This window comes from Nerophis ophidion, linkage group LG06, assembly GCF_033978795.1.
Source record: "Nerophis ophidion isolate RoL-2023_Sa linkage group LG06, RoL_Noph_v1.0, whole genome shotgun sequence".
NCBI lineage: Eukaryota > Metazoa > Chordata > Actinopteri > Syngnathiformes > Syngnathidae > Nerophis > Nerophis ophidion.
This window is the reverse complement of record NC_084616.1, coordinates 2638657-2666156: the sequence shown is the minus strand read 5'-3', so window position 1 is coordinate 2666156 and position 27500 is coordinate 2638657. Positions and strand designations below refer to the sequence as shown.

General features: G+C 40.4%; 1 protein-coding gene and 1 long non-coding RNA gene across 4 annotated transcripts in view; both read right to left on the bottom strand.

The window, feature by feature from the left end:
* Positions 1–26794, bottom strand: part of abcc4 (ATP binding cassette subfamily C member 4 (PEL blood group)) — a 138616-nt gene extending 111822 nt beyond the window's left edge. For all 3 annotated transcript variants that reach the window (XM_061902455.1, XM_061902456.1, XM_061902454.1), the window contains exons 1-2: positions 26565–26794; positions 18941–19051 (exon numbers count right to left, since the gene is read on the bottom strand). In XM_061902455.1, coding sequence (XP_061758439.1) covers positions 18941–19051; positions 26565–26638 — 185 coding nt within the window. In that variant the 5' untranslated portion in view covers positions 26639–26794. The remainder of the gene's footprint in view (positions 1–18940; positions 19052–26564) is intronic.
* A 66-nt stretch (positions 26795–26860) lies between these two features.
* LOC133554077 (uncharacterized) overlaps positions 26861–27500 on the bottom strand; it is a 29340-nt gene continuing 28700 nt past the window's right edge. Inside the window, exon 3 of the long non-coding RNA XR_009807055.1 lies at positions 26861–26960. This is a non-coding gene — a long non-coding RNA (uncharacterized LOC133554077). The remainder of the gene's footprint in view (positions 26961–27500) is intronic.

Sequence of the window (27500 nt, the reverse complement as noted above, 5' to 3'; positions counted from 1 at the left end):
ATTGATCCGTGTTAAGGAAAGAATGAATGGGGCCATGTATCGTGAGATTTGGAGCCAAAACCTCCTTCCTTCAGTGAGAGCTTTGAATGGTTGACCAAATACTTATTTTCCACCATCATTTACAAATAAATTCTTTAAAATTCCTACAATGTGAATTCCTGGATTTTTTTTCCACATTCTGTCTCTCACAGTTGAAGTGTACCTATGATGAAAATGACAGACCTCTGTCATCATTTGAAGTGGGAGAATTGATTGATTGATTGATACTTTTATTAGTAGATTGCACAGTACAGTACATATTCCGTACAATTGACCACTAAATGGTTTTTCAACTTGTTTAAGTCGGGGTCCACGTTAATCAATTCATGGTAACTTGCACAATCGCTGGCTCACTAAATACTTTTTTTGCCCCACTGTATATATATATATATATATATATATATACATATATATATATATATATATATATATATATATATATATATATATATATATATAAAATGTAGTAACAGTAGGGGTGTAACGGTACGTGTATTTTTATTGAACAATTTCGGTACGAGGGTTTCGGTTCAGTTCGGAGGTGTAACGAATGAGTTTCCACACGGACATATTAGGTAGCGCACCGCAGGTTGTGTAAACGATGCAGAGCGAGGTACAATACACGGCAGGCTAGCAGCAACCTGGTTAGAACAACATGCAAAAGCCAGAGCTGGAAGACCCTCCTGCCTCGTTTGCCGACATTGTTCAGCAGCAGTAGGGTACGCTTATGCCAACACGTCAAACATGCTAAATCCTTTGAAGCGGTACCACCGCATTCAAGCAGCCTCTCCTCAGCGAGTCAGGCAGGGCTGAAGCAATAACAAACGTTTTAATAGCAGCACATTTAAGACCATACATCCATCCATTTGCCACCGCTTGTCCCGTTCGGGGTCGCAGGGGTTGCTGTATTGCATTAAAAACTACATTTTGACCCACTTCTATGGTGGAAGAACAATAAACCCATATATCCTCTTACTACCAAGTTAGCCAGGCTGGGGGGGTGGGGGGGCTGATGAAGGTGGACCCCGACTTAAACAAGTTGAAAAACTTATTGGGGTGTTACCATTTAGTGGTCAATTGTACGCAATATGTACTGTACTGTGCAATCTACTAATAATATGTACTGTACTGTGCAATCTACTAATAATATGTACTGTACTGTGCAATCTACTAATAATATGTACTGTACTGTGCAATCTACTAATAATATGTACTGAGATTTGGAGCCAAAACCTCCTTCCATCAGTGAGAGCTTTGAATGGTTGACCAAATACTTATTTTCCACCATCATTTACAAATAAATTCTTTAAAATTCCTACAATGTGAATTCCTGGATTTATTTTTCACATTCTGTCTCTCCCAGTTGAAGTGTACCTATGATGAAAATGACAGACCTCTGTCATCATTTGAAGTGGGAGAACTTGCACAATCGCTGGCTGACTAAATACTTTTTTGCCCCACTGTACGTTCTAGGAGAGTCAGTATAGTAAAACATTTAACTACAAATAAAGGAAATAGACTAAACTCACACAAATCTCATGCTGCTTTACAAGCCAAAGAGTGAAAATACGTTTAACCTCTAAAGGCCCAAGGGGTTTGTTTACATGCTTGTTTTATTTCTCTTTGCTATTTGGGCTTCCATCCATCCATTTTCTACCGCTTATTCCCTTTTGGGGTCGCGGGGGGCGCTGGCGCCTATCTCAGCAACAATCGGGCGGAAGGCGGGGTACACCCTGGACTATTGGTCCCTAATTAGAATAAAAACTAAGACTCATCTTTTGATATGATGTACTTAGTCCATGAGTACACAAATGTGTACTTCATGTGTAGTGACATGCCAATTCTTATTTTTACACTTTTTTTTCCCAAATTCCATTGTATGTTGTACTCTTCTGACACCACCAGATGGCAGTATAAGTGTCCACATAAGCGGCCATAAGACCCCAATTCAGTAGTGTACACTAGTGGTCCCCAACCACTGGGCTGCAGAATTTTTTTTTTTTTTTTTTTAATAACTTTTTTTTTTTATTTATTAAATAAATATAAAAAACACAAGATACACTTACAGTCAGTCCACTAACCCAAAAAACCTCCCTTTTTCATGACAAAAAATAAAATAAAATACGGGGCGGTTTAGCTCGGTCGGTAGAGTGGCTGTGCCAGCAACTTGAGGGTTGCAGGTTCGATTCCCGCTTCCACCACCCTAGTCGCTGCCGTTGTGTCCTTGGGCAAGACACTTTACCCACCTGCTCCCAGTGCCCCCCACACTGGTTTGAATGTAACTTAGATATTGGGTTTCACTATGTAAAGCGCTTTGAGTCACTTGAGAAAAAGCGCTGTATAAAATATAATTTCACTTCACTTTCACAAATAGATAAATAAAAAATCCCCGTAGCTATTAAAATGGATCATTTCAATGTTGGCGGGAACTTGTAAAAAGTGAGAAGGGCTGAACAAAAACGGCGTTGAAAAGGAAATCACGTAGTGCAGATTACAAGGTGGATGTAGTGAAATATGCAGCAGAAAAGGACAAGTTTGGAGTTGTCAGAGTTGTTTAGAAGCGACATCGAGGAAGAAGATTTCATGGGATTTATGGATTAGGAGTGAGAGATAGTTTGGTAAAGGTATAGCATGTTCTATATGTTATAGTTATTTGAATGACTCTTACCATAATATGTTAGGTTAACATAGCAGTTGCTTATTTATGCCTCATATAACCTACACTTATTCAGCCTCTTCTTCTCTATTCTTTATTTATTTTAAATTGCCTTTCAAATCTCTATTCTTCGTGTTGGATTTTATCAAATACGTTTCCCCCAAAAATGCGACTTATATATGTTTTTTTCCTTCTTTATTATGCATTTTCGGCCGGTGTGATGTATAATCCGGAGCGATTTATAATCCGAAAAATACGGTGTATGTAAAAAAAATAAAAAAAGTGAAAACTCCAGTTAGGACACCTTTTTGATCGAGTTGAAATGTAGAATAGTTGACAGCGGGCAACTCCACAACCATGGTTTCCATAAGGAATAAAATCGATTGACGCGGCGCACTTTTACACGCTTTTAAAATGCAGCTGCAATCCTGGAATTGGTGGAGAAATGTCTTTCTTCGCGGTCACCACAACACAAGCAGCTCCCTGTCCGGGTGACACGGTGAGGAATCGGGATTAAAAACATTTCCGCCTTGGTCTGTCATTGCATTACAACGGCAATTGAAGGCATCACACCAGGCTGGAAAACCTCCCTGGTTGAGATGAGAGTCCTCCAGTCGTCAAATTGTGTATCTTGTGTGAAGTAATGATAGTCCAGGCTAAGAGTGAGTCATTAACCAGACACTCCACACTGGGAAAGTCACGTTTTGCACAGTCATGTTGGCAATCTTTGACCCACAACCTCCAAGGCTTGCTGTTAAACTGCACTTTTTTTTTTATTTTGCCTATCGTTCAAAATCATTATGAGAGTCAAGAACACGTTTTTTTTTTAGGATCCTAAAGATGATTAAAAAACGCTTGCTAGATGCAGATAATGGCTGTCACTCTTGTAGCCTTCAAAGCCTCTAAAACAACTTCATAACTCTCCAACATTTTATATACACACTGCAAGTATATATATAATGTAGTAACAGACACCTTCATAACAATATGTAATATGTACACTATACACACTGCAAGTATATATATATATATATATATATATATATATATATATATATATATATATATATATATATATAGTGGGGCAAAAAAGTATTTAGTCAGCCAGCGATTGTGCAAGTTCTCCCACTTCAAATGATGACAGAGGTCTGTCATTTTCATCATAGGTACACTTCAACTGTGAGAGACAGAATGTGGAAAAAAAATACAGGAATTCACACGACAAGTTGAGTTTATACCAAAATGGATACATGGATGATACAGAAGAGGATTGGGAGAATGTCATGTGGTCAGATGAAACCAAAATAGAACTTTTTGGTATAAACTCAACTGGTGGTGTTTGGAGGAAGAAGAATACTGAGTTGCATCCCAAGAACACCACACCTACTGTGAAGCATGGGGGTGGAAACATCATGCTTTGGGGCTGTTTTTCTGCTAAGGGGACAGGACGATTGATCCGTGTTAAGGAAAGAATGAATGGGGCCATGTATCCTGAGATTTGGAGCCGAAACCTCCTTCCATCAGTGAGAGCTTTGAATGGTTGACCAAATACTTATTTTCCACCATAATGTACAAATAAATTCTTTAAAATTCCTACAATGTGAATTCCTGGATTTTTTTTCCACATTCTGTCTCTCACAGTTGAAGTGGCGCAGTGGGAGAGTGGCCCGGCGCAACCCGAGGGTCCCTGGTTCAAATCCCACCTAGTACCAACCTCGTCACGTCCGTTGTGTCCTGAGCAAGACACTTCACCCTTGCTCCTGATGGGTGCTGGTTGGCGCCTTGCATGGCAGCTCCCTCCATCAGTGTGTGAATGTGTGTGTGAATGGGTAAATGTGGAAGTAGTGTCAAAGCGCTTTGAGTACCTTGAAGGTAGAAAAGCGCTCTACAAGTACAACCCATTTATCATTTAAGTGTACCTATGATGAAAATGACAGACCTCTGTCATCATTTGAAGTGGGAGAACTTGCACAATCGCTGGCTGACTAAATACTTTTTTGCCCCACTGTACGTATGTATATATATATATATCTATATATAGATATATAGATATATATATATATAATGTAGTAACAACAGTAGGGGTGTAACGGTATGTGTATTTATATTGAACAATTTCGGTACGGGGGTTTCGGTTCAGTTCGGAGGTGTAACGAATGAGTTTCCACACGGACATATTAGGTAGCGCACAGCAGGTTGTGTAAACGATGCAGAGCGAGGTACAATACACGGCAGGCTAGCAGCAACCTGGTTAGAACAACATGCAAAAGCCAGAGCTGGAAGACCCTCCTGCCTCGTTTGCCGACATTGTTCAGCAGCAGTAGGGTACGCTTCTGCCAACACGTCAAACATGCTAACTCCTTTGAAGCGGCACCACCGCATTCAAGCAGCCTCTCCTCAGCGAGTCAGGCAGGGCTGAAGCAATAACAAAAGTTTTTTATAGCAGCACATTTAAGACCATACATCCATCCATTTTCCACCGCTTGTCCCGTTCGGGGTCGCAGGGGTTGCTGTATTGCATTAAAAACTACATTTTGACCCACTTCTATGGTGGAAGAACAATAAACCCATATATCCTCTTACTACCAAGTTAGCCAGGCTGGGGGGGTGGGGGGGCTGATGAAGGTGGACCCCGACTTAAACAAGTTGAAAAACTTATTGGGGTGTTACCATTTAGTGGTCAATTGTACGCAATATGTACTGTACTGTGCAATCTACTAATAATATGTACTGTACTGTGCAATCTACTAATAATATGTACTGTACTGTGCAATCTACTAATAATATGTACTGAGATTTGGAGCCAAAACCTCCTTCCATCAGTGAGAGCTTTGAATGGTTGACCAAATACTTATTTTCCACCATCATTTACAAATAAATTCTTTAAAATTCCTACAATGTGAATTCCTGGATTTATTTTTCACATTCTGTCTCTCCCAGTTGAAGTGTACCTATGATGAAAATGACAGACCTCTGTCATCATTTGAAGTGGGAGAACTTGCACAATCGCTGGCTGACTAAATACTTTTTTGCCCCACTGTACGTTCTAGGAGAGTCAGTATAGTAAAACATTTAACTACAAATAAAGGAAATAGACTAAACTCACACAAATCTCATGCTGCTTTACAAGCCAAAGAGTGAAAATACGTTTAACCTCTAAAGGCCCAAGGGGTTTGTTTACATGCTTGTTTTATTTCTCTTTGCTATTTGGGCTTCCATCCATCCATTTTCTACCGCTTATTCCCTTTTGGGGTCGCGGGGGGCGCTGGCGCCTATCTCAGCAACAATCGGGCGGAAGGCGGGGTACACCCTGGACTATTGGTCCCTAATTAGAATAAAAACTAAGACTCATCTTTTGATATGATGTACTTAGTCCATGAGTACACAAATGTGTACTTCATGTGTAGTGACATGCCAATTCTTATTTTTACACTTTTTTTTCCCAAATTCCATTGTATGTTGTACTCTTCTGACACCACCAGATGGCAGTATAAGTGTCCACATAAGCGGCCATAAGACCCCAATTCAGTAGTGTACACTAGTGGTCCCCAACCACTGGGCTGCAGAATTTTTTTTTTTTTTTTTTTAATAACTTTTTTTTTTTATTTATTAAATAAATATAAAAAACACAAGATACACTTACAGTCAGTCCACTAACCCAAAAAACCTCCCTTTTTCATGACAAAAAATAAAATAAAATACGGGGCGGTTTAGCTCGGTCGGTAGAGTGGCTGTGCCAGCAACTTGAGGGTTGCAGGTTCGATTCCCGCTTCCACCACCCTAGTCGCTGCCGTTGTGTCCTTGGGCAAGACACTTTACCCACCTGCTCCCAGTGCCCCCCACACTGGTTTGAATGTAACTTAGATATTGGGTTTCACTATGTAAAGCGCTTTGAGTCACTTGAGAAAAAGCGCTGTATAAAATATAATTTCACTTCACTTTCACAAATAGATAAATAAAAAATCCCCGTAGCTATTAAAATGGATCATTTCAATGTTGGCGGGAACTTGTAAAAAGTGAGAAGGGCTGAACAAAAACGGCGTTGAAAAGGAAATCACGTAGTGCAGATTACAAGGTGGATGTAGTGAAATATGCAGCAGAAAAGGACAAGTTTGGAGTTGTCAGAGTTGTTTAGAAGCGACATCGAGGAAGAAGATTTCATGGGATTTATGGATTAGGAGTGAGAGATAGTTTGGTAAAGGTATAGCATGTTCTATATGTTATAGTTATTTGAATGACTCTTACCATAATATGTTAGGTTAACATAGCAGTTGCTTATTTATGCCTCATATAACCTACACTTATTCAGCCTCTTCTTCTCTATTCTTTATTTATTTTAAATTGCCTTTCAAATCTCTATTCTTCGTGTTGGATTTTATCAAATACGTTTCCCCCAAAAATGCGACTTATATATGTTTTTTTCCTTCTTTATTATGCATTTTCGGCCGGTGTGATGTATACTCCGGAGCGATTTATAATCCGAAAAATACGGTGTATGTAAAAAAAATAAAAAAAGTGAAAACTCCAGTTAGGACACCTTTTTGATCGAGTTGAAATGTAGAATAGTTGACAGCGGGCAACTCCACAACCATGGTTTCCATAAGGAATAAAATCGATTGACGCGGCGCACTTTTACACGCTTTTAAAATGCAGCTGCAATCCTGGAATTGGTGGAGAAATGTCTTTCTTCGCGGTCACCACAACACAAGCAGCTCCCTGTCCGGGTGACACGGTGAGGAATCGGGATTAAAAACATTTCCGCCTTGGTCTGTCATTGCATTACAACGGCAATTGAAGGCATCACACCAGGCTGGAAAACCTCCCTGGTTGAGATGAGAGTCCTCCAGTCGTCAAATTGTGTATCTTGTGTGAAGTAATGATAGTCCAGGCTAAGAGTGAGTCATTAACCAGACACTCCACACTGGGAAAGTCACGTTTTGCACAGTCATGTTGGCAATCTTTCACCCACAACCTCCAAGGCTTGCTGTTAAACTGCACTTTTTTATTTTATTTTGCGTATCGTTCAAAATCATTATGAGAGTCAAGAACACGTTTTTTTTTTAGGATCCTAAAGATGATTAAAAAACGCTTGCTAGATGCAGATAATGGCTGTCACTCTTGTGGCCTTCAAAGCCTCTAAAACAACTTCATAACTCTCCAACATTTTATATACACACTGCAAGTATATATATAATGTAGTAACCGACACCTTCATAACAATATGTAATATGTACACACTGGAAGTATATATATATATATATATATATATATATATATATATATATATATAGTGGGGCAAAAAAAAGTATTTAGTCAGCCAGCGATTGTGCAAGTTCTCCCACTTCAAATGATGACAGAGGTCTGTCATTTTCATCATAGGTACACTTCAACTGTGAGAGACAGAATGTGGAAAAAAAATACAGGAATTCACACGACGACTTGAGTTTATAGCAAAATGGATACATGGATGATACAGCAGAGGATTGGGAGAATGTCATGTGGTCAGATGAAACCAAAATAGAACTTTTTGGTATAAACTCAACTGGTGGTGTTTGGAGGAAGAAGAATACTGAGTTGCATCCCAAGAACACCATACCTACTGTGGAACATGGGGGTGGGAACATGCTTTGGGGCTGTTTTTCTGCTAAGGACGATTGATCCGTGTTAAGGAAAGAATGAATGGGGCCATGTATCCTGAGATTTGGAGCCAAAACCTCCTTCCATCAGTGAGAGCTTTGAATGCTTGACCAAATACTTATTTTCCACCATCATTTACAAATAAATTCTTTAAAATTCCTACAATGTGAATTGCTGGATTTTTTTCCACATTCTGTCTCTCACAGTTGAAGTGTACCTATGATGAAAATGACAGACCTCTGTCATCATTTGAAGTGGGAGAACTTGCACAATCGCTGGCTGACTAAATACTTTTTGGCCCTACTGTACGTTCTAGGAGAGTCAGTATAGTAAAACATTTAACTAGAAATAAAGGAAATAGACTAAACTCACACAACTCTCATGCTGCTTTACAAGCCAAAGAGTGAAAATACGTTTAACCTCTAAAGGCCCAAGGGGTTTGTTTACATGCTTGTTTTATTTGTCTTTGCTATTTGGGCTTCCATCCATCCATTTTCTACCGCTTATTCCCTTTTGGGGTCGCGGGGGGCGCTGGCGCCTATCTCAGCAACAATCGGGCGGAAGGCGGGGTACACCCTGGACTATTGGTCCCTAATTAGAATAAAAACTAAGACTCATCTTTTGATATGATGTACTTAGTCCATAAGTACACAAACGTGTACTTCATGTGTAGTGACATGCCAATTCTTATTTTTACACTTTTTTTTCCAAATTCCATTGTATGTTATACTCTGACACCACCAGATGGCAGTATAAGTTTACACATAAGTGGCCATAATACCCCAATTCAGTAGTGTACACTAGTGGTACCCAACCACCGGGCTGCAGAATTTATTATTTTTTTTTTTTTTATAACTTTTTTTTTTTGTAATTAAATCAACATAAAAAACACAAGATACACTTACAGTCAGTGCACTAACCCAAAAAACCTCCCTTTTTCATGACAAAAAATAAAATAAAAAAATACGGGGCGGTTTAGCTCTGTTGGTAGAGTGGCTGTGCCAGCAACTTGAGGGTTGCAGGTTCGATTCCCGCTTCCACCACCCTAGTCGCTGCCGTTGTGTCCTTGGGCAAGACACTTTACCCACCTGCTTCCAGTGCCCCCCACACTGGTTTGAATGTAACTTAGATATTGGGTTTCACTATGTAAAGCGCTTTGAGTCACTTGAGAAAAAGTGCTGTATAAAATATAATTTCACTTCACTTTCACAAATAGATAAATAAAAAATCCCCGTAGCTATTAAAATGGATCATTTCAATGTTGGCGGGAACTTGTAAAAAGTGAGAAGGGCTGAACAAAAACGGCGTTGAAAAGGAAATCACGTAGTGCAGATTACAAGCTGGATGTAGTGAAATATGCAGCAGAAAAGGACAAGTTTGGAGTTGTCAGAGTTGTTTAGAAGCGACATCGAGGAAGAAGATTTATGGATTAGGAGTGAGAGATAGGGCTTCACGGTGGCAGAGGGGTTAGTGCGTCTGCCTCACAATACGAAGTTCCTGCAGTCCTGGGTTCAAATCCAGGCTCGGGTTCTTTCTGTGTGGAGTTTGCATGTTCTCCCCGTGAATGCGTGGGTTCCCTCCGGGTACTCCGGCTTCCTCCCACCTCCAAAGACATGCACCTGGGGATAGGCCCCTCCCACCTCCAAAGACATGCACCTGGGGATAGGCCCCTCCCACCTCCAAAGACATGCACCTGGTGATAGGTTGATTGGCAACACTAAATGGTCCCTAGTGTGTGAATGTGAGTGTGAATGTTGTCTGTCTATCTGTGTTGGCCCTGCGATGAGGTGGCGACTTGTCCAGGGTGTACCCCGCCTTCCGCCCGATTGTAGCTGAAATAGGCGCCAGCGCCCCCCGCGACCCCGAAAGGGAATAAGCGGTAGAAAATGGATGGATGGATGGAGTGAGAGATAGTTTGGTAAAGGTATAGCATGTTCTATATGTTATAGTTATTTGAATGACTCTTACCATAATATGTTAGGTTAACATAGCAGTTGCTTATTTATGCCTCATATAACCTACACTTATTCAGCCTGTTGTTCACTAGTCTTTATTTATTTTGAATTGCCTTTCAAATCTCTATTCTTCGTGTTGGATTTTATCAAATAAATTTCCCCCAAAAATGCGACTTATATATGTTTTTTTCCTTCTTTATTATGCATTTTCGGCCGGTGTGATGTATAATCCGGAGCGATTTATAATCCGAAAAATACGGTGTATGTAAAAAAATAAAAAAGTGAAAACTCCAGTTTGGACACCTTTTTGATCGAGTTGAAATGTAGAATAGTTGACAGCGGGCAACTCCAGAACCATGGTTTCCATAAGGAATAAAATCGATTGACACGGCGCACTTTTATACGCTTTTAAAATGCAGCTGCAATCCTGGAATTGGTGGAGAAATGTCTTTCTTCGCGGTCACCACAACACAAGCAGCTCCCTGTCCGGGTGACACGGTGAGGAATTGGGATTAAAACATTTCCGCCTTGGTCTGTCATTGCATTACAACGGCAATTGAAGGCATCACACTAGGCTGGAAAACCTCCCTGGTTGAGATGAGAGTCCTCCAGTCGTCAAATTGTGTATCTTGTGTGAAGTAATGATAGTCCAGGCTAAGAGTGAGTCATTAACCAGACACTCCACACTGGGAAAGTCACGTTTTGCACAGTCATGTTGGCAATCTTTCACCCACAACCTCCAAGGCTTGCTGTTAAACTGCACTTTTTTTTGTATTTTGCCTATCGTTCAAAATCATTATGAGAGTCAAGAACACATGCTTTTTTTTTTAGGATCCTAAAGATGATTAAAAAATGCTTGCTAGATGCAGATAATGGCTGTCACTCTTGTGGCCTTCAAAGCCTCTAAAACAACTTCATAACTCTCCAACATTTTATATACACACTGCAAGTATATATATAATGTAGTAACCGACACCTTCATAACAATATGTAATATGTACACACTGGAAGTATATATATATATATATATATATATATATATAGTGGGGCAAAAAAAAGTATTTAGTCAGCCAGCGATTGTGCAAGTTCTCCCACTTCAAATGATGACAGAGGTCTGTCATTTTCATCATAGGTACACTTCAACTGTGAGAGACAGAATGTGGAAAAAAAAATACAGAAATTCACACGACGAGTTGAGTTGATACCAAAATGGATACATGGATGATACAGAAGAGGATTGGGAGAATGTCATGTGGTCAGATGAAACCAAAATAGAACTTTTTGGTATAAACTCAACTGGTGGTGTTTGGAGGAAGAAGAATACTGAGTTGCATCCCAAGAACACCATACCTACTGTGAAGCATGGGGGTGGAAACATCATGCTTTGGGGCTGTTTTTCTGCTAAGGGGACAGGACGATTGATCCGTGTTAAGGAAAGAATGAATGGGGCCATGTATCCTGAGATTTGGAGCCGAAACCTCCTTCCATCAGTGAGAGCTTTGAATGGTTGACCAAATACTTATTTTCCACCATAATGTACAAATAAATTCTTTAAAATTCCTACAATGTGAATTCCTGGATTTTTTTTCCACATTCTGTCTCTCACAGTTGAAGTGGCGCAGTGGGAGAGTGGCCCGGCGCAACCCGAGGGTCCCTGGTTCAAATCCCACCTAGTACCAACCTCGTCACGTCCGTTGTGTCCTGAGCAAGACACTTCACCCTTGCTCCTGATGGGTGCTGGTTGGCGCCTTGCATGGCAGCTCCCTCCATCAGTGTGTGAATGTGTGTGTGAATGGGTAAATGTGGAAGTAGTGTCAAAGCGCTTTGAGTACCTTGAAGGTAGAAAAGCGCTCTACAAGTACAACCCATTTATCATTTAAGTGTACCTATGATGAAAATGACAGACCTCTGTCATCATTTGAAGTGGGAGAACTTGCACAATCGCTGGCTGACTAAATACTTTTTTGCCCCACTGTACGTATGTATATATATATATATATATATATAGATATATAGATATATATATATATAATGTAGTAACAACAGTAGGGGTGTAACGGTATGTGTATTTATATTGAACAATTTCGGTACGGGGGTTTCGGTTCAGTTCAGAGGTGTAACGAATGAGTTTCCACACGGACATATTAGGTAGCGCACAGCAGGTTGTGTAAACGATGCAGAGCGAGGTACAATACACGGCAGGCTAGCAGCAACCTGGTTAGAACAACATGCAAAAGCCAGAGCTGGAAGACCCTCCTGCCTCGTTTGCCGACATTGTTCAGCAGCAGTAGGGTACGCTTATGCCAACACGTCAAACATGCTAAATCCTTTGAAGCGGCACCACCGCATTCAAGCAGCCTCTCCTCAGCGAGTCAGGCAGGGCTGAAGCAATAACAAAAGTTTTTTATAGCAGCACATTTAAGACCATACATCCATCCATTTTCTACCACTTGTCCCGTTCGGGGTGGCAGGGGTTGCTGTATTGCATTAAAAACTACATTTTGACCCACTTCTATGGTGGAAGAACAATAAACCCATATATCCTCTTACTACCAAGTTAGCCAGGCTGGGGGGGTGGGGGGGTTGATGAAGGTGGACCCCGACTTAAACAAGTTGAAAAACTTATTGGGGTGTTACCATTTAGTGGTCAATTGTACGCAATATGTACTGTACTGTGCAATCTACTAATAAAACTTTCAATCAATCAATCAATCAAAAAAAGCACTTTATATGTAGAAAGGTTTTGTTAAGAAACCATTCTGAGCCTTATCTTATTTAGCTTTTATTTTATATATGTTGACCGCATTAACCCTGGCGATGAACCATGTGTGGTTATGTATGTTATGCCATTGCTTACAAATTTTGGAAATAACCAAAAAATATATGTTTTGTTGTTTTGTTACAGTACTGAAAGTGAACCGAACCGTGACCTCTAAACCGAGGTATGTACCGAACCAACATTTTTGTGTACCGTTACACCCCTTAGTAACAGACACCCTTCCATCCATCCATTTTCTACCGCTTATTCCCTTTCGGGGTCGCGGGGGGCGCTGGCGCCTATCTCAGCTACAATCGGGCGGAAGGCGGGGTACACCCTGGACAAGTCGCCACCTAATGGCAGGGCCAACACATATAGACAACATTCACACACTAGGGACCATTTAGTGTTGCCAATCAACCTATCCCCAGGTGCATGTCTTTGGAGGTGGGAGGGGCCTATCCCCAGGTGCATGTCTTTGGAGGTGGGAGGAAGCCGGAGTACCCGGAGGGAACCCACGCAGTCACGGGGAGAACATGCAAACTCCACACAGAAAGATCCTCAGCCTGGAATTGAACCCAGGACTGCAGGACTTTCGTATTGTGAGGCAGACGCACTAACCCCTCTGCCACCGTGAAGCCCAGTAACAGACACCCTCATATTAATATTGATCATGATTAATGCAACACATCACCATACAACTACACTACATATGCTGTCTCACCACTATGACACAAACAAAATAACAATAGACAACTTCAATTACATGACAAATAAACACAAAAGATAAACCAACTTAAAATTACATAAAAAAGTCAACACAAAAGACGAGACAACTTACAATTTCAGAAAGAAAAATAGCAAAAGACTATGTACAATTTGAGAAAACATTAGCAAACGGCAAAAACAACTTATAATGAACATATTTGTACCGTCTTCAGCGTTGTGCTCCATGGGGTTGTCGTTCCCGATGAACACATTTGTCGTAAACAAGCATGACTTCATGTTGTTCCCCAGTAACAAGTTGACACGGGCAGCTTGTATTTGCTACTAAATCAATTTGTCTTCCTCTGCCAGTGCACACATTTAGTTTTTACTTGGATTTGTGTAATTATCTTTTTTTTTGTATAGAACCGAGCCGTTGTACATGTGCAGGGCTGAAATTTAACCAGGGCAAGATTGAGGCACGTGCCGCCACCGCGCTGGTCATTTGCCGTCATGCCGTAAAAGAAAGACCGACATCTGCGGCAAGAACATGCTGTGACCGCCCTTGACTTTTTATCTGTTAATGGATGAGAGATGTAACAATAAAAGGTGCAATGATGAGTTGTGATAAAATTCCAGACGGTTAGTTTTTTAATTACCGAAAAACCGTCATTTATTCATGTGTTTTAGGCAACAGGAAGTCAGGCGCATGCACACTGGCGTCGTTTGTCTTGATAATCCTGGCGGACTAACTACACAGACATTGCTCTGGAGATTTCCATTAGGAGTAAACGGAGCAGAGCGCTTGGTTTGACCTCATTTTCCCTCGCTTCCCACCGTGCGTTTAAGAGCACACTTCTGTGTTTAGATGAAGACAGGAGTGGACAATATTGTCCCCGCACTAAAAAGTATACAGAAAACTATTTGATGTTGCTTCTATTTTCTCAATACAGCATCTATCAGCTGCTTTGACTGAGAGTTAATGATGTGAGGAAACATGCAGCAGGTGATGTTATAAAGTCTTTAGTTTGTTTACGCCTCCTTTATTTAACTGCATCAGTGTTCAAATAACATCCTTACTAGATATAATATTTGTCATCTCATCCAACTGAATGCAGGCTGTGAAGATTGTGTATTTGATGTGAGAGGTGTCACTCCTGGTTTTTTGTTGTTGGCCAAACCGTTGTACTGAAGAACAAAGCTTGTTTATTAGACTTCATCTTCATTAGCCAAACTGCTTTGTGTCTTATTTCGATATTAAAAAGTAAACACCATATTTTATTACATTTCTTGTGTTTTTTTTCATGTCACAAAAATGTATTACTTCAAAAACCCTTCACGTGACAGCCTTTTGTTAATGTGTTATTTATATATAGTTAATTCCTATACGACATATTTCTGCTCAAACTCTTAATGGATCTGTCTGGATACATCATCTACATGTACATAACTTAAAAAAATTATAATAAAAAAAAATTTCCTCACTCTATTGAAATGTAAAAATAGAGATAAAGGCATCATGTAATGACAAAAAGCTGACAGGTTAATATTAATAATGAATAAAAAAAACTGTTTATATATATATCTATATATCCATCCATCCATCCATCCATCCATCCATTTTCTACCGCTTATTCCCTTTTGGGGTCGCGGGGGGTGCTGGCGCCTATCTCAGCTACAATCGGGCAGAAGGCGGGGTACACCCTGGACAAGTCGCCACCTCATCGCATATATATATATATATATCTATATATATATATCTATATATAGATATATATATATATAGATATATATATATATATATATATATATAAAAATGATAAATGGGTTGTACTTGTATAGCGCTTTTCTACCTTCAAGGTACTCAAAGCGCTTTGACACTACTTCCACATTCACACACACATTCACACACTGATGGAGGGAGCTGCCATGCAAGGCGCCAACCAGCACCCATCAGGAGCAAGGGTGAAGTGTCTTGCTCAGGACACAACGGACGTGACGAGGTTGGTTCTAGGTGGGATTTGAACCAGTGACCCTTGGGTTGCGCACGGCCACTCTCCCACTGTATTAGGGATGCACCGATTAATCGGTAACCGAATATATTCGGCCGAATATGGCAAAAAAAGCCACATTCGGCCTTCGGTGGATTGAGTTAAAAACAAGGCCGAATAGTGGCGTGTGACGCAATTTTTTGACGCGGTGACGCAATCAACCAACGTGCAGTGACGTTGGGATATGTTGTGTACCTGTATAAGTGTATGAGGTTACATGCACACACTTATTGAGATTTACTTGAGCCTTCTGTTTACATTATTAGCCTGTTGTGTAGGCTACCTGTATAAGTGTATGAGGTTACAAGCACACACTTAATTGAGATTTACTTGAGCCTTCTGTTTACATTATTAGCATATCTACTGTGGCTAAGCAGACTTTTGCCAAAAGGACAATAATTCATTTGTTGTGGGTTTATCCACTTTAATGCACTTTATTTTTTTTGGAACGCATGTTTTGTTTGAAGGCCTAATATAAATGAAAAACTTTGTGCTTTTTTTGAAAAGCAAAGGCTACTGGAATATTAAAAAAATGTCAATATTCAATAAAAAAATACTTTATTTGAAAAACATGTCTAAATATTTATTCTAGGCTATTTATGTAATATTAAAAAATTTTTGAAAAACTGCATTCATTATTCGGTATTCGGCCAAGCGTTTAAATTTTATTCGGCTTCGGCCACAAATTTTCATTTCAGTGCATCCCTAATATACATATATATATATATATATATATGGTGGGAAAAAATCGTTTCGAATACGAATCGAATCGATTACGTTGTGCGATTCAGAATCGATTCTCATTTTTACAAAATCGCTTTTTTTTTCTTTTCTTTTTTTTAATCAATCCAACAAACCACTACACAGCAATACCATAACAATGCAATCCAATTCCAAAAGCAAACCAGAGCCAGCAACACTCAGAACTGCAATAAACAGAGCAATTGAGAGGAGACACAAACACGATACTGTTACGCAAGTTGTGCATCCAGGATGCATGTGGAGTGTCACCCTCGGTGCACGATCACAGCAGGCCGAAGTGAAGGTAAGAACAGGTTTTAATGTAAGAATACAAAAGAACACTTGTACAAACGGTAAAAATAAAGATGTGCAATGCACGGGTAACAGAATGCTAATGGATAGCAAAAGGCAGAGGACAAAGTCCAAAGCAATAGCCGAGCGCGCGAAGCTAAGCTACACTTAGCAAGGAGACAAACAGAGGGAAACTTACGTAAGTGTTGCAGGTAGCAAACAAACTGGCGAGGAGGAACTGAGGTAGCAGCTGGTCTTAAATACAACACAATAAATCAAAACAGGTGTGCTTCAGGAGTGCATGCAGGAGAAGTAATTAAGTAACCATGGTGACGAATGTAAACAAGGAAGTGTTTAACTGAAGGGATCCACAGAGTCTAAACGTGATCAAAACATATCCGAAGCAAACAATAAACGATCCGTGTATCGGATGGTTAGACACAGAACAAACCAAAACTAATGAAACAAAAATGAATATTATCAACAACAGTATCAATATTAGTTATCATTTCAGCATAGCAGTGATTAAAAATCCCTCATTGACATTATCATTAGACATTTATAAAAATAATCAAAAAGAACAATAGTGTCACAGTGGCTTACACTTGCATGGCATCTCATAAGCTGGACAACACACTGTGTCCAATGTTTTCACAAAGATAAAATAAGTCATATTTTTGCTTCCTTTAATAGTTCAAACAAATTTACATTATTGCAATCAGTTGATAAAACATTGTCCTTTACAATTATAAAAGCTTTTTTTTTAAATCTACTACTCTGCTAGCATGTCAGCAGACTGGGGTAGATCCTGCTGAAATCTATGTATTGAATGAATACACAATCCTTTTCAATCGGAAAAATATCCGTTTTTGAATCGAGAATCGAATCGAAAAAAAAACGATATATTATCGAATCGTGACCCCAAGAATCGATATTGAATCGAATCGTGGGACACCCAAAGATTCAAAGCCCTAGTATATATACATACATATATATATATATATATATATATATATATACACACATACATACATACATACATACACATATATATATATATATATATATATATATATATATATATATATATATATATATATATATATATATTATATCTTGATTGGATTATCCAGAGAATAGTGCTCGATACCGTGGTAGAGCGCAATATGTAGGTGTGGGAAAAATCCCAAGACTACTTCATCTCTACAGAACTGTTTCATGAGGGGTTCCCTCAATCATCAGGAGATTTTAATGGAAGCATTCACATACAATGGTTTATATAGGGCACAGAGTGGGTGGGTACAAGCAGGTGTAGGGTGTGGTGATTGGCTCATGTGTTACCTAGGAGGTGTTTCCATCTGTGGCGGCATGTTGAAATGATTTCACTGCGCTTGTTGAGGGATGACAGGTCTGGATGATATATAATAAACAGTTTCTGCAACATATGCTTAAAAGAGAAACTTTTTATTATATATCATCCAGATCTATCATCCCTCAACAAGCGCAGTGAAATCATTTCAACATGCCGCCACAGACGGAAACACCTCCTAGGTAACTTATGAGCCAATCACCACACCCTACGCCTGCCTGTACCCACCCACTCTGTGCCCTATATAAACCATTGTATGTGAATGCTTCCATTAAAATCTCCTGATGATTGAGGGAACCCTCATGAAACAGTTCTGTAGAGATGAAGTAGTCTTGTGATTTTTCCCACACCTACACACATATGTATGTATATATATATATATATATATATATATATATATATATATACACACAAACACACATGTATATATATTTGGAGCCACTGTCTTAAATGAACATATTGTTTGCCTTGTTGCCCTAAACTACAAGCCCCCTCCTTTAAGGCAACACTTGCCTTGACTTTAAAAAGTGAAGATTTGAGGCCTGCATGTGGAAAAGTGGTGCTTTATCACAGGATCAGATCACATGACTGCTACTATGGCTGCCCTGTGATGTGATTAGAGGAATTAATTAATAGGCTTAGATGGAGTTGTCTAACACAATAACCCATATCAGTCATGCCAAACTAATATTGTGCCTCATGTTCTTGGAAGACACAGTGGTTGTGATAGTACAGTACCTCTGCAGGTCCTGGCCGAGTGTCTCTGAGCTGTCTTCCGCCAGCACCGGGTACATGTCCTCCTCTTCCAACCTGCGCTTGTATCCGATGCTGAAGAGAGGATTGAGCCACCTGACGACCACAAGATGGATTCATAAATAACACAAGATGGCACGTTGTATTTGTGTTGTAGAATAATTGGTTGGGAAATGACCAAAATTCAATGTCAAATCAACATCAGAACCCATCCATCCATCCATTTCCTACCGCTTATTCCCTTCGGGGTCGCAGGGGGCGCTGGTGCCTATCTCAGCTACAATCGGGCCGAAGGCGGGGTACACCCTGGACAAGTCGCCACTTCATCACAGGGCCAACACAGAAAGACAGACAACATTCACACACTTCACCCTTGCTCCTGATGGGTGCTGGTTGGCGCCTTGCATGGCAGCTCCCTCCATCAGTGTGTGAATGTGTGTGTGAATGTGGAAGTAGTGTCAAAGCGCTTTGAGTACCTTGAAGGTAGAAATGCGCTATACAAGTACAACCAATTATCATTATTACCATTTAGTGTTGCCAATCCACCTATCCCCAGGTGCATGTCTTTGGAGGTGGGAGGGGCCTATCCCCAGGTGCATATCTTTAAAGGTGGGAGGGGCCTATCCCCAGGTGCATGTCTTTGGAGGTGGGAGGGGCCTATCCCCGGGTGCATGTCCTTGGAGGTGGGAGGGGCCTATCCCCAGGTGCATGTCTTTGGAGGTGGGAGGGGCCTATCAATCAATCAATCAATGTTTACTTATATAGCCCTAAATCAGGTGCATGTCTTTGGAGGTGGGAGGGGCCTATCCCCAGGTGCATGTCTTTAAAGGTGGGAGGGGCCTATCCCCAGGTGCATGTCTTTGGAGGTGGGAGGGGCCTATCCCCAGGTGCATGTCTTTGGAGGTGGGAGGGGCCTATCCCCAGGTGCATGTATTTAAAGGTGGGAGGGGCCTATCCCCAGGTGCATGTCTTTGGAGGTGGGAGGGGCCTACCCCCAGGTGCATGTCTTTGGAGGTGGGAGGGGCCTATCCCCAGGTGCATGTCTTTAAAGGTGGGAGGGGCCTATCCCCAGGTGCATGTCTTTGGAGGTGGGAGGGGGCCTATCCCCAGGTGCATGTCTTTAAAGGTGGGAGGGGCCTATCCCCAGGTGCATGTCTTTGGAGGTGGGAGGGGCCTATCCCCAGGTGCATGTCTTTAAAGGTGGGAGGGGCCTATCCCCAGGTGCATGTCTTTGGAGGTGGGAGGGGCCTATCCCCAGGTGCATGTCTTTAGAGGTGGGAGGGGCCTATCCCCAGGTGCATGTCTTTGGAGGTGGGAGGGGCCTATCCCCAGGTGCATGTCTTTGGAGGTGGGAGGGGCCTATCCCCAGGTGCATGTATTTAAAGGTGGGAGGGGCCTATCCCCAGGTGCATGTCTTTGGAGGTGGGAGGGGCCTACCCCCAGGTGCATGTCTTTGGAGGTGGGAGGACGACGGACTAGAACCCACGCAGTCACGGGGAGAACATGCAAACTCCACACAGAAAGATCCCGAGGCCGGGATTGAACCCAGGACTACTCAGGACCTTTGTATTGTGAGGCAGATGCACTAACCCCTCTGCCACCGTGAAGCCAACATTGATTATAAAGCATGTTGTTTCAATGTTGTATTTGTGTTGTAGAATATTGGTTGGGAAATGACCAAAATTCGATGGTCAAACCCCAGAACCCAACATTGATCAAACATCATAAAAATGTTGTTTGAAGGTTATGTTTGACTAACTCAACATCATGACTTAATTCAGCAAGTTGTCAACGTTGTTTTAATGTCTCGTGCCAGCTGGGAAGTAGGTCGGAGGTCGACCGTCACATACCTATTTCACCACATCTGAGGTCCTCTCCAAGGTTTCTCATAGTCAGCATTGTCACTGGCGTCCCACTGGATGTGAATTCTCCCTGCCCACTGGGTGTGAGTTTTCCTTGCCCTTTTGTGGGTTCTTCCGAGGATGTTGTAGTCGTAATGATTTGTGCAGTCCTTTGAGACATTTGTGATTTGGGGCTATATAAATAAACATTGATTGATTGATTGAATTGTTGCTATTTTTAGAATACTTATTTAAAATCTCCAAACCCCTTGGCATACCTTCAAGTACCCCCAGGGGTGAGCGTACCCCCATTTGGGAACCACTGCTCTAGATCACTAAGATCTTCTCAGACCAATCTGTTAGCGTTTCCCAGAGTCAACTCAAATCACGGGAGAGCATCATTCAGTCACTACGCAACAAATAACTGGAATAAACTTCCTGAAGATGTCAGACTTTCCCCAACTCTGACTACTTCTAGAATTAGACTGAGAACTGTTATGTTCACCTTAGCTTTCAGCTACATTTTTTTATCTTTTAACAACCGCACTGTTTTTATTTTTGTCTGCATTTTAATTTTGCTTTTATTTTCTTTCATTTCACTTTGTTGTCTGTGAAGCACTTTGAGTCTGCCGTGTGTATGAAAAGTACTTTACAAATAAAATTGCCTTGCCTAATAACACAAAAGTGCCAGTTTTGTTTTCTTTAAAGCTGTCATTGCTCAAAAATAATAATGAATCAAAATCAATGTTGTTATGAATTGTTCACCTATTTAAGGCTCCAATTGCTTCATATCAAATATTACACTTTAAGAATGTTTTGTGGGGGAAAATATTGCATATTTAGTGTGTTTGCCATATAAAAAACTAAGTTTTCATTGACAAAAAGGGTATAAAACAAACAGCCCCCACAAAAAAGAGAAAGAAATAATGAAAATTTACAATGGATGGATGGGGCTTCACGGTGGTAGAGGGGTTAGTGCGTCTGCCTCACAATACGAAGGTCCTGCAGTCCTGGGTTCAAATCCAGGCTCGGGATCTTTCTGTGTGGAGTTTGCATGTTCTCCCCGTGACTGCGTGGGTTCCCTCCGGGTACTCCAGCTTCCTCCCACTTCCAAAGACATGCACCTGGGGATAGGCCCCTCCCACTTCCAAAGACATGCACCCGGGGATAGGCCCCTCCCACCTCCAAAGACATGCACCTGGGGATAGGCCCCTCCCACCTCCAAAGACATGCACCTGGGGATAGGCCCCTCCCACCTCCAAAGACATGCACCTGGGGATAGGCCCCTCCCACCTCCAAAGACATGCACCTGGGGATAGGCCCCTCCCACTTCCAAAGACATGCACCTGGGGATAGGTTGATTGGCAACACTAAATGGTCCCTAGTGTGTGAATGTTGTCAGTCTATCTGTGTTGGCCCTGTGATGAGGTGGCGACTTGTCCAGGGTGTACCCCGCCTTCCGCCCGATTGTAGCTGAGATAGGCGCCAGTGCCCCCCCGCGACCCCAAAAGGGAATAAGCGGTAGAAAATGGATGGATGGATCCAATGTTAGTCTAGAGCAGGGGTCTCAAACTGGTTGCCATTGAGGGCCACACCGCAGTTAACGGCCCTCAGAGGGTGAAGTGAAGTGAATTATATTTATATAGCGCTTTTTCTCTAGTGACTCAAAGCGCTTTACGTAGTGAAACCCGATATCTAATTTTTACATTTAAAGCAGTGTGGGTGGCACCGGGAGCAGGTGGGTCAAGTGTCTTGCCCAAGGACACAACGGCAGTGACTAGGATAGCGGAGGCAGGGATCGAACCTGCAACCCTCAAGTTGCTGGCACGGCCGCTCTACCAACCGAGCTATTCCGCCCCAAGGGTCACTTGTATCAGTAAATAATAGGGGTGTCAAAAAGGTTTCCACTGTAAAATGTAGCGAGTATGTCGCCTCACAGACATGCCATCAAGGATTGTGCAGCTTGAAAGAGGTCCCTTTGTGGGCCCCACTTTGCTCCATAGGGCCTCAGTGTGGGCTTTTGACAATATGTCTTACTCCTCTAATGTTGTACAGCACAGTGGAAGTTGTTCTAAATACGTATGAGTGAAATTTGAACTCCGGTTGTTACAAATAGCTAGTATGTTGTTAAGCACCGACTGTACTTGTTAAAGGGGAACATTATCACAATTTCAAAAGGGTTAAAAACAATAAAAATCAGTTCCCAGTGGCTTGGTGTATTTTTTTAAGTGTTTTTCCAAACGCCCCGGAATATCCCTAAATAAAGCTTTAAAGTGCCTTATTTTCGCTATCTTGGAAACCACTATCCATTTCCCTGTGACGTCATACAGGGCTGCCAATACAAACAACATGGCGGTTACCACAGCAAGATATAGCGACATTAGCTCGGATTCAGACTCGGATTTCAGCGGCTTAAGCGATTCAACAGATTACACATGTATTGAAACAGATGGTTGGAGTATGAAAGTATTGAAGAAGATCTTGAGCGAATAGCTATTGACGCTATTCGGCCATAGCGTGGGTGTACCTAATGAAGTGGCCCATAGCATGGCTGCCTTATTAGCATCGCCGGTAAAATGTGCGGACCAAACGATCAGGACTTTCGCATCTAGTGACACTGGAGAAACTCAAATCCGTCGATTGGTAAGTGTTTGTTTTGCATTAAATGTGGGTATCTAGTTTCAAATGTACATACAGCTCGCGTAAATAGCATGTTAGCATTGATTAGCTGGCAGTCATGCCGTGACCAAATATGTCTGATTAGCACATAAGTCAACAACATCAACAAAACTCACCTTTGTGATTTTGTTGACTTAATTGTTGCAAATGCATCTGCAGGTTATCCATACATCTCTGTGCCATGTCTGTCTTAGCATCGCCGGTCAAATGTGGAGACACTCTGGTACATTCAATGGGGGTCTGGCGGCAGATTTCTTGCCAGTGGTGCAACTTGAATCCCTCCCTGTTAGTGTTGTTACACCCTCCGACAACACACCCACCAGGCATGATGTCTCCAAGGTTACAAAAAATAGTCGAAAAAACGGAAAATAACAGAGTTGAGACCCGGTGTTTGTAATGTGAAAATGAAAATGGCGGGTGTGTTACCTCGGTGACGTCACGTTCTGACATCATCGCTAAAAGACCGAAAAACAGAAAGGCATTTAATTTTCCAAAATTCACCCATTTAGAGTTCGGAAATCGGTTAAAAAAATACATGGACTTTTTTCTGCACCATCAAGGTATATATTGACGCTTACATAGGTCTGCTGATAATGTTCCCCTTTAAGCGCTCAAAAAGTTTGCACAGTGGTTCTTGTTAAAAATGGTAATACATAAAGTTTGCACAGTTGTTGTTGTTAAAAAGGGTAATAAATAAAGTTTGCACAGTGGTTGTTGTTAAAAATGGTAATAAATAAAGTTTGCACAGTGGTTGTTGTTAAAAATGGTAATAAATAAAGTTTGCACAGTTGTTGTTGTTAAAAAGGGTAATATATCAAGTTTGCAGAGTGGTTGTTGTTAAAAAGGGTAATAAATAAGTTTGCACAGTGGTTGTTGTTAAAAATGGTAATATATAAAGTTTGCACAGTGGTTCTTGTTAAAAATGGTAATAAATAAAGTTTGCACAGTTGTTGTTGTTAAAAATGGTAATAAATACGTTTGCACAGTGGTTGTTGTTAAAAATGGTAATATATAAAGTTTGCACAGTGGTTCTTGTTAAAAATTGTAATAAATAAAGTTTGCACAGTTGTTGTTGTTAAAAATGGTAATAAATACGTTTGCACAGTGGTTGTTGTTAAAAAGGGTAATATATAAAGTTTGCACTGTTGTAAAAATGGTAATAAATAAAGTTTGCACTGTTGTAAAAAGGGTAATATATAAAGTTTGCACTGTTGTTTAAAAAGGGTAATATATAAAGTTTGCACTGTTGTAAAAAGGGGAATATATAAAGTTTGCACTGTTTTTAAAAAGTGAAGTGAAGTGAACTCTATTTATATAGCGCTTTTTCTCTAGTGACTCAAAGCGCTTTACATAGTGAAACCCAATATACAATTTTTACATTTTAAACCAGTGTGGGTGGCACAGTGTGGGTAATATATAAAGTTTGCACTGTTGTAAAAAGGGTAATATATAAAGTTTGCACTGTTTTTAAAAAGGGTAATATATAAAGTTTTCACTGTTTTTAAAAAGCGTAATATATAAAGTTTGCACTGTTGTTAAAAAGGGTAATATATAAAGTTTGCACTGTTATTTAAAAAGGGTAATATATAAAGTTTGCACTGTTGTAAAAAGCGTAATATATAAAGTTTGCACTGTTGTAAAAAGGGTAATATATAAAGTTTGCACTCTTGTAAAAAGGGTAATATATAAAGTTTGCACTGTTATTTAAAAAGGATAACATATAAAGTTTGCACTGTTATTTAAAAAGGGTAATATATAGTTTGCACTGTTGTAAAAAGGGTAATATATAAAGTTTGCACTGTTATTTAAAAAGGGTAATATATAAAGTTTGCACTGTTGTTAAAAAGGGTAATATATAAAGTTTGCACTGTTGTTAAAAAGGGTAATATATAAAGTTTGCACTGTTGTAAAAAGGGTAATATATAAAGTTTGCACTGTTGTAAAAAGGGTAATATATAAAGTTTGCACTGTTGTAAAAAGGGTAATATATAAAGTTTGCACTGTTTTTAAAAAGCGTAATATATAAAGTTTGCACTGTTGTAAAAAGGGTAATATATAAAGTTTGCACTGTTGTAAAAAGGGTAATTAAATATAAAGTTTGCACTGTTGTAAAAAGGGTAATATATAAAGTTTGCACTGTTGTTTAAAAAGGGTAATATATAAAGTTTGCACAGTGGTTGTTGTTAAAAAGGGTAATATATAAAGTTTGCGCATGGGTTGTTAAAAAGGGTAATTAAATATAAAGTTTGCACTGTTATTTAAAAAGGGTAATATATAAAGTTTGCACTGTTATTTAAAAAGGGTAATATATAAAGTTTGCACTGTTGTTAAAAAGGGTAATATATAAAGTTTGCACAGTGGTTGTTGTTAAAAAGGGTAATATATAAAGTTTGCACTGTTATTTAAAAAGGGTAATATATAAAGTTTGCACTGTTGTAAAAAGGGTAATATATAAAGTTTGCACTGTTGTAAAAAGGGTAATATATAAAGTTTGCACTGTTGTAAAAAGGGTAATATATAAAGTTTGCACTGTTGTAAAAAGGGTAATTAAATATAAAGTTTGGACTGTTGTAAAAAGGGTAATATATAAAGTTTGCACTGTTGTAAAAAGGGTAATATATAAAGTTGGCACTGTTGTTAAAAAGGGTAATATATAAAGTTTGCACAGTGGTTGTTGTTAAAAAGGGTAATATATAAAGTTTGCACTGTTATTTAAAAAGGGTAATATATAAAGTTGGCACTGTTGTTAAAAAGGGTAATATATAAAGTTTGTACATGGGTTGTTGTTAAAAAGGGTAATTAAAAATAAAGTTTGCACAGTGTTTGCTGTTAAAAAGGGTAATTAAAAATAAAGTTTGCACAGTGGTTGTTGTTAACACGTGTAATAAATAAAGTTTGCAACATGGATCCAGAACACATTGATATCTCACAATGGACTAAACTTAGTTCTTTGTTTTTTGTTAGTAGAAAGGTGAGTGACGTCACGGCGGTGCCAAAGCTAAGTTGCTTAAATGAAGTCAAGATGACTTTTCGAGCGTGTTGGACACAAAAACCGCTAAGGCTTTGACTTCCGGTGCGGACTTTCCTACCAGAAGAAGATCTTGGAGACGACATTCGCCGACGCCGCCGGGTTGGTCCGGACATCTTTGTGCTCCTTGGCCATAGTATTCCCCCCCGAGGCAGCGGCGGCTTGGCTGTGCCACAGCAGAGCAGCTAGAAGTGGTGACGCCACATGTTACGTGAGAGTTGCTTTAATGCCGCAGCGGCAACTAAAGCGCGGCTTTCTCATCATGACCCGACAAGAAAATGACACCATTAGGCCCCGCCCACGTCACACCTGATTGGCGGAGGGGAATGGCCTCCCATCGGCTGCCTCTCGGCGGTGCTCGCACGCCATTGGCTGCCGCTCAGCGGTGCTCGCACGCCATTGGCTGACGACAACCGGGCTCGACATGAACGCCTGGGAAAGTTGAAGAAAACGAACCCTAAAAAATAGAAGAAAGCGTCAGGAGTTGACGTCGTAAGACAGAAGAGGAGTGGAGAGGCTTTATTTATCACACAATGATGTAAATGCAGTAAGGATTCAGCCATTAAAGTCTATTTTGGTTTCATCTGACCACATGACATTCTCCCAATCCTCTGCTGTATCATCCATGTATCCATTTTGGTATCAACTTAACTGGTCGTGTTTGGAGGAAGAAGAATACTGAGTTGCATCCCAAGAGCACCATACCTACTGTGAAGCATGGGGGTGGAAACATCATGCTTTGGGGCTGTTTTTCTGCTAAGGGGACAGGAAATTATTTAAAATTCCTACAATGTGAATTTCTGATTTTTTTTTCACATTCTGTCTCTCACAGTTGAAGTGTACCTATGATGAAAATGACAGACCTCTGTCATCATTTGAAGTGGGAGAACTTGCACAATCGCTGGCTGACTAAATACTGTTTTGCCCCACTGTACATATACACACACACACATATATGTATATACATACATACATACACACATGTATACATACATAC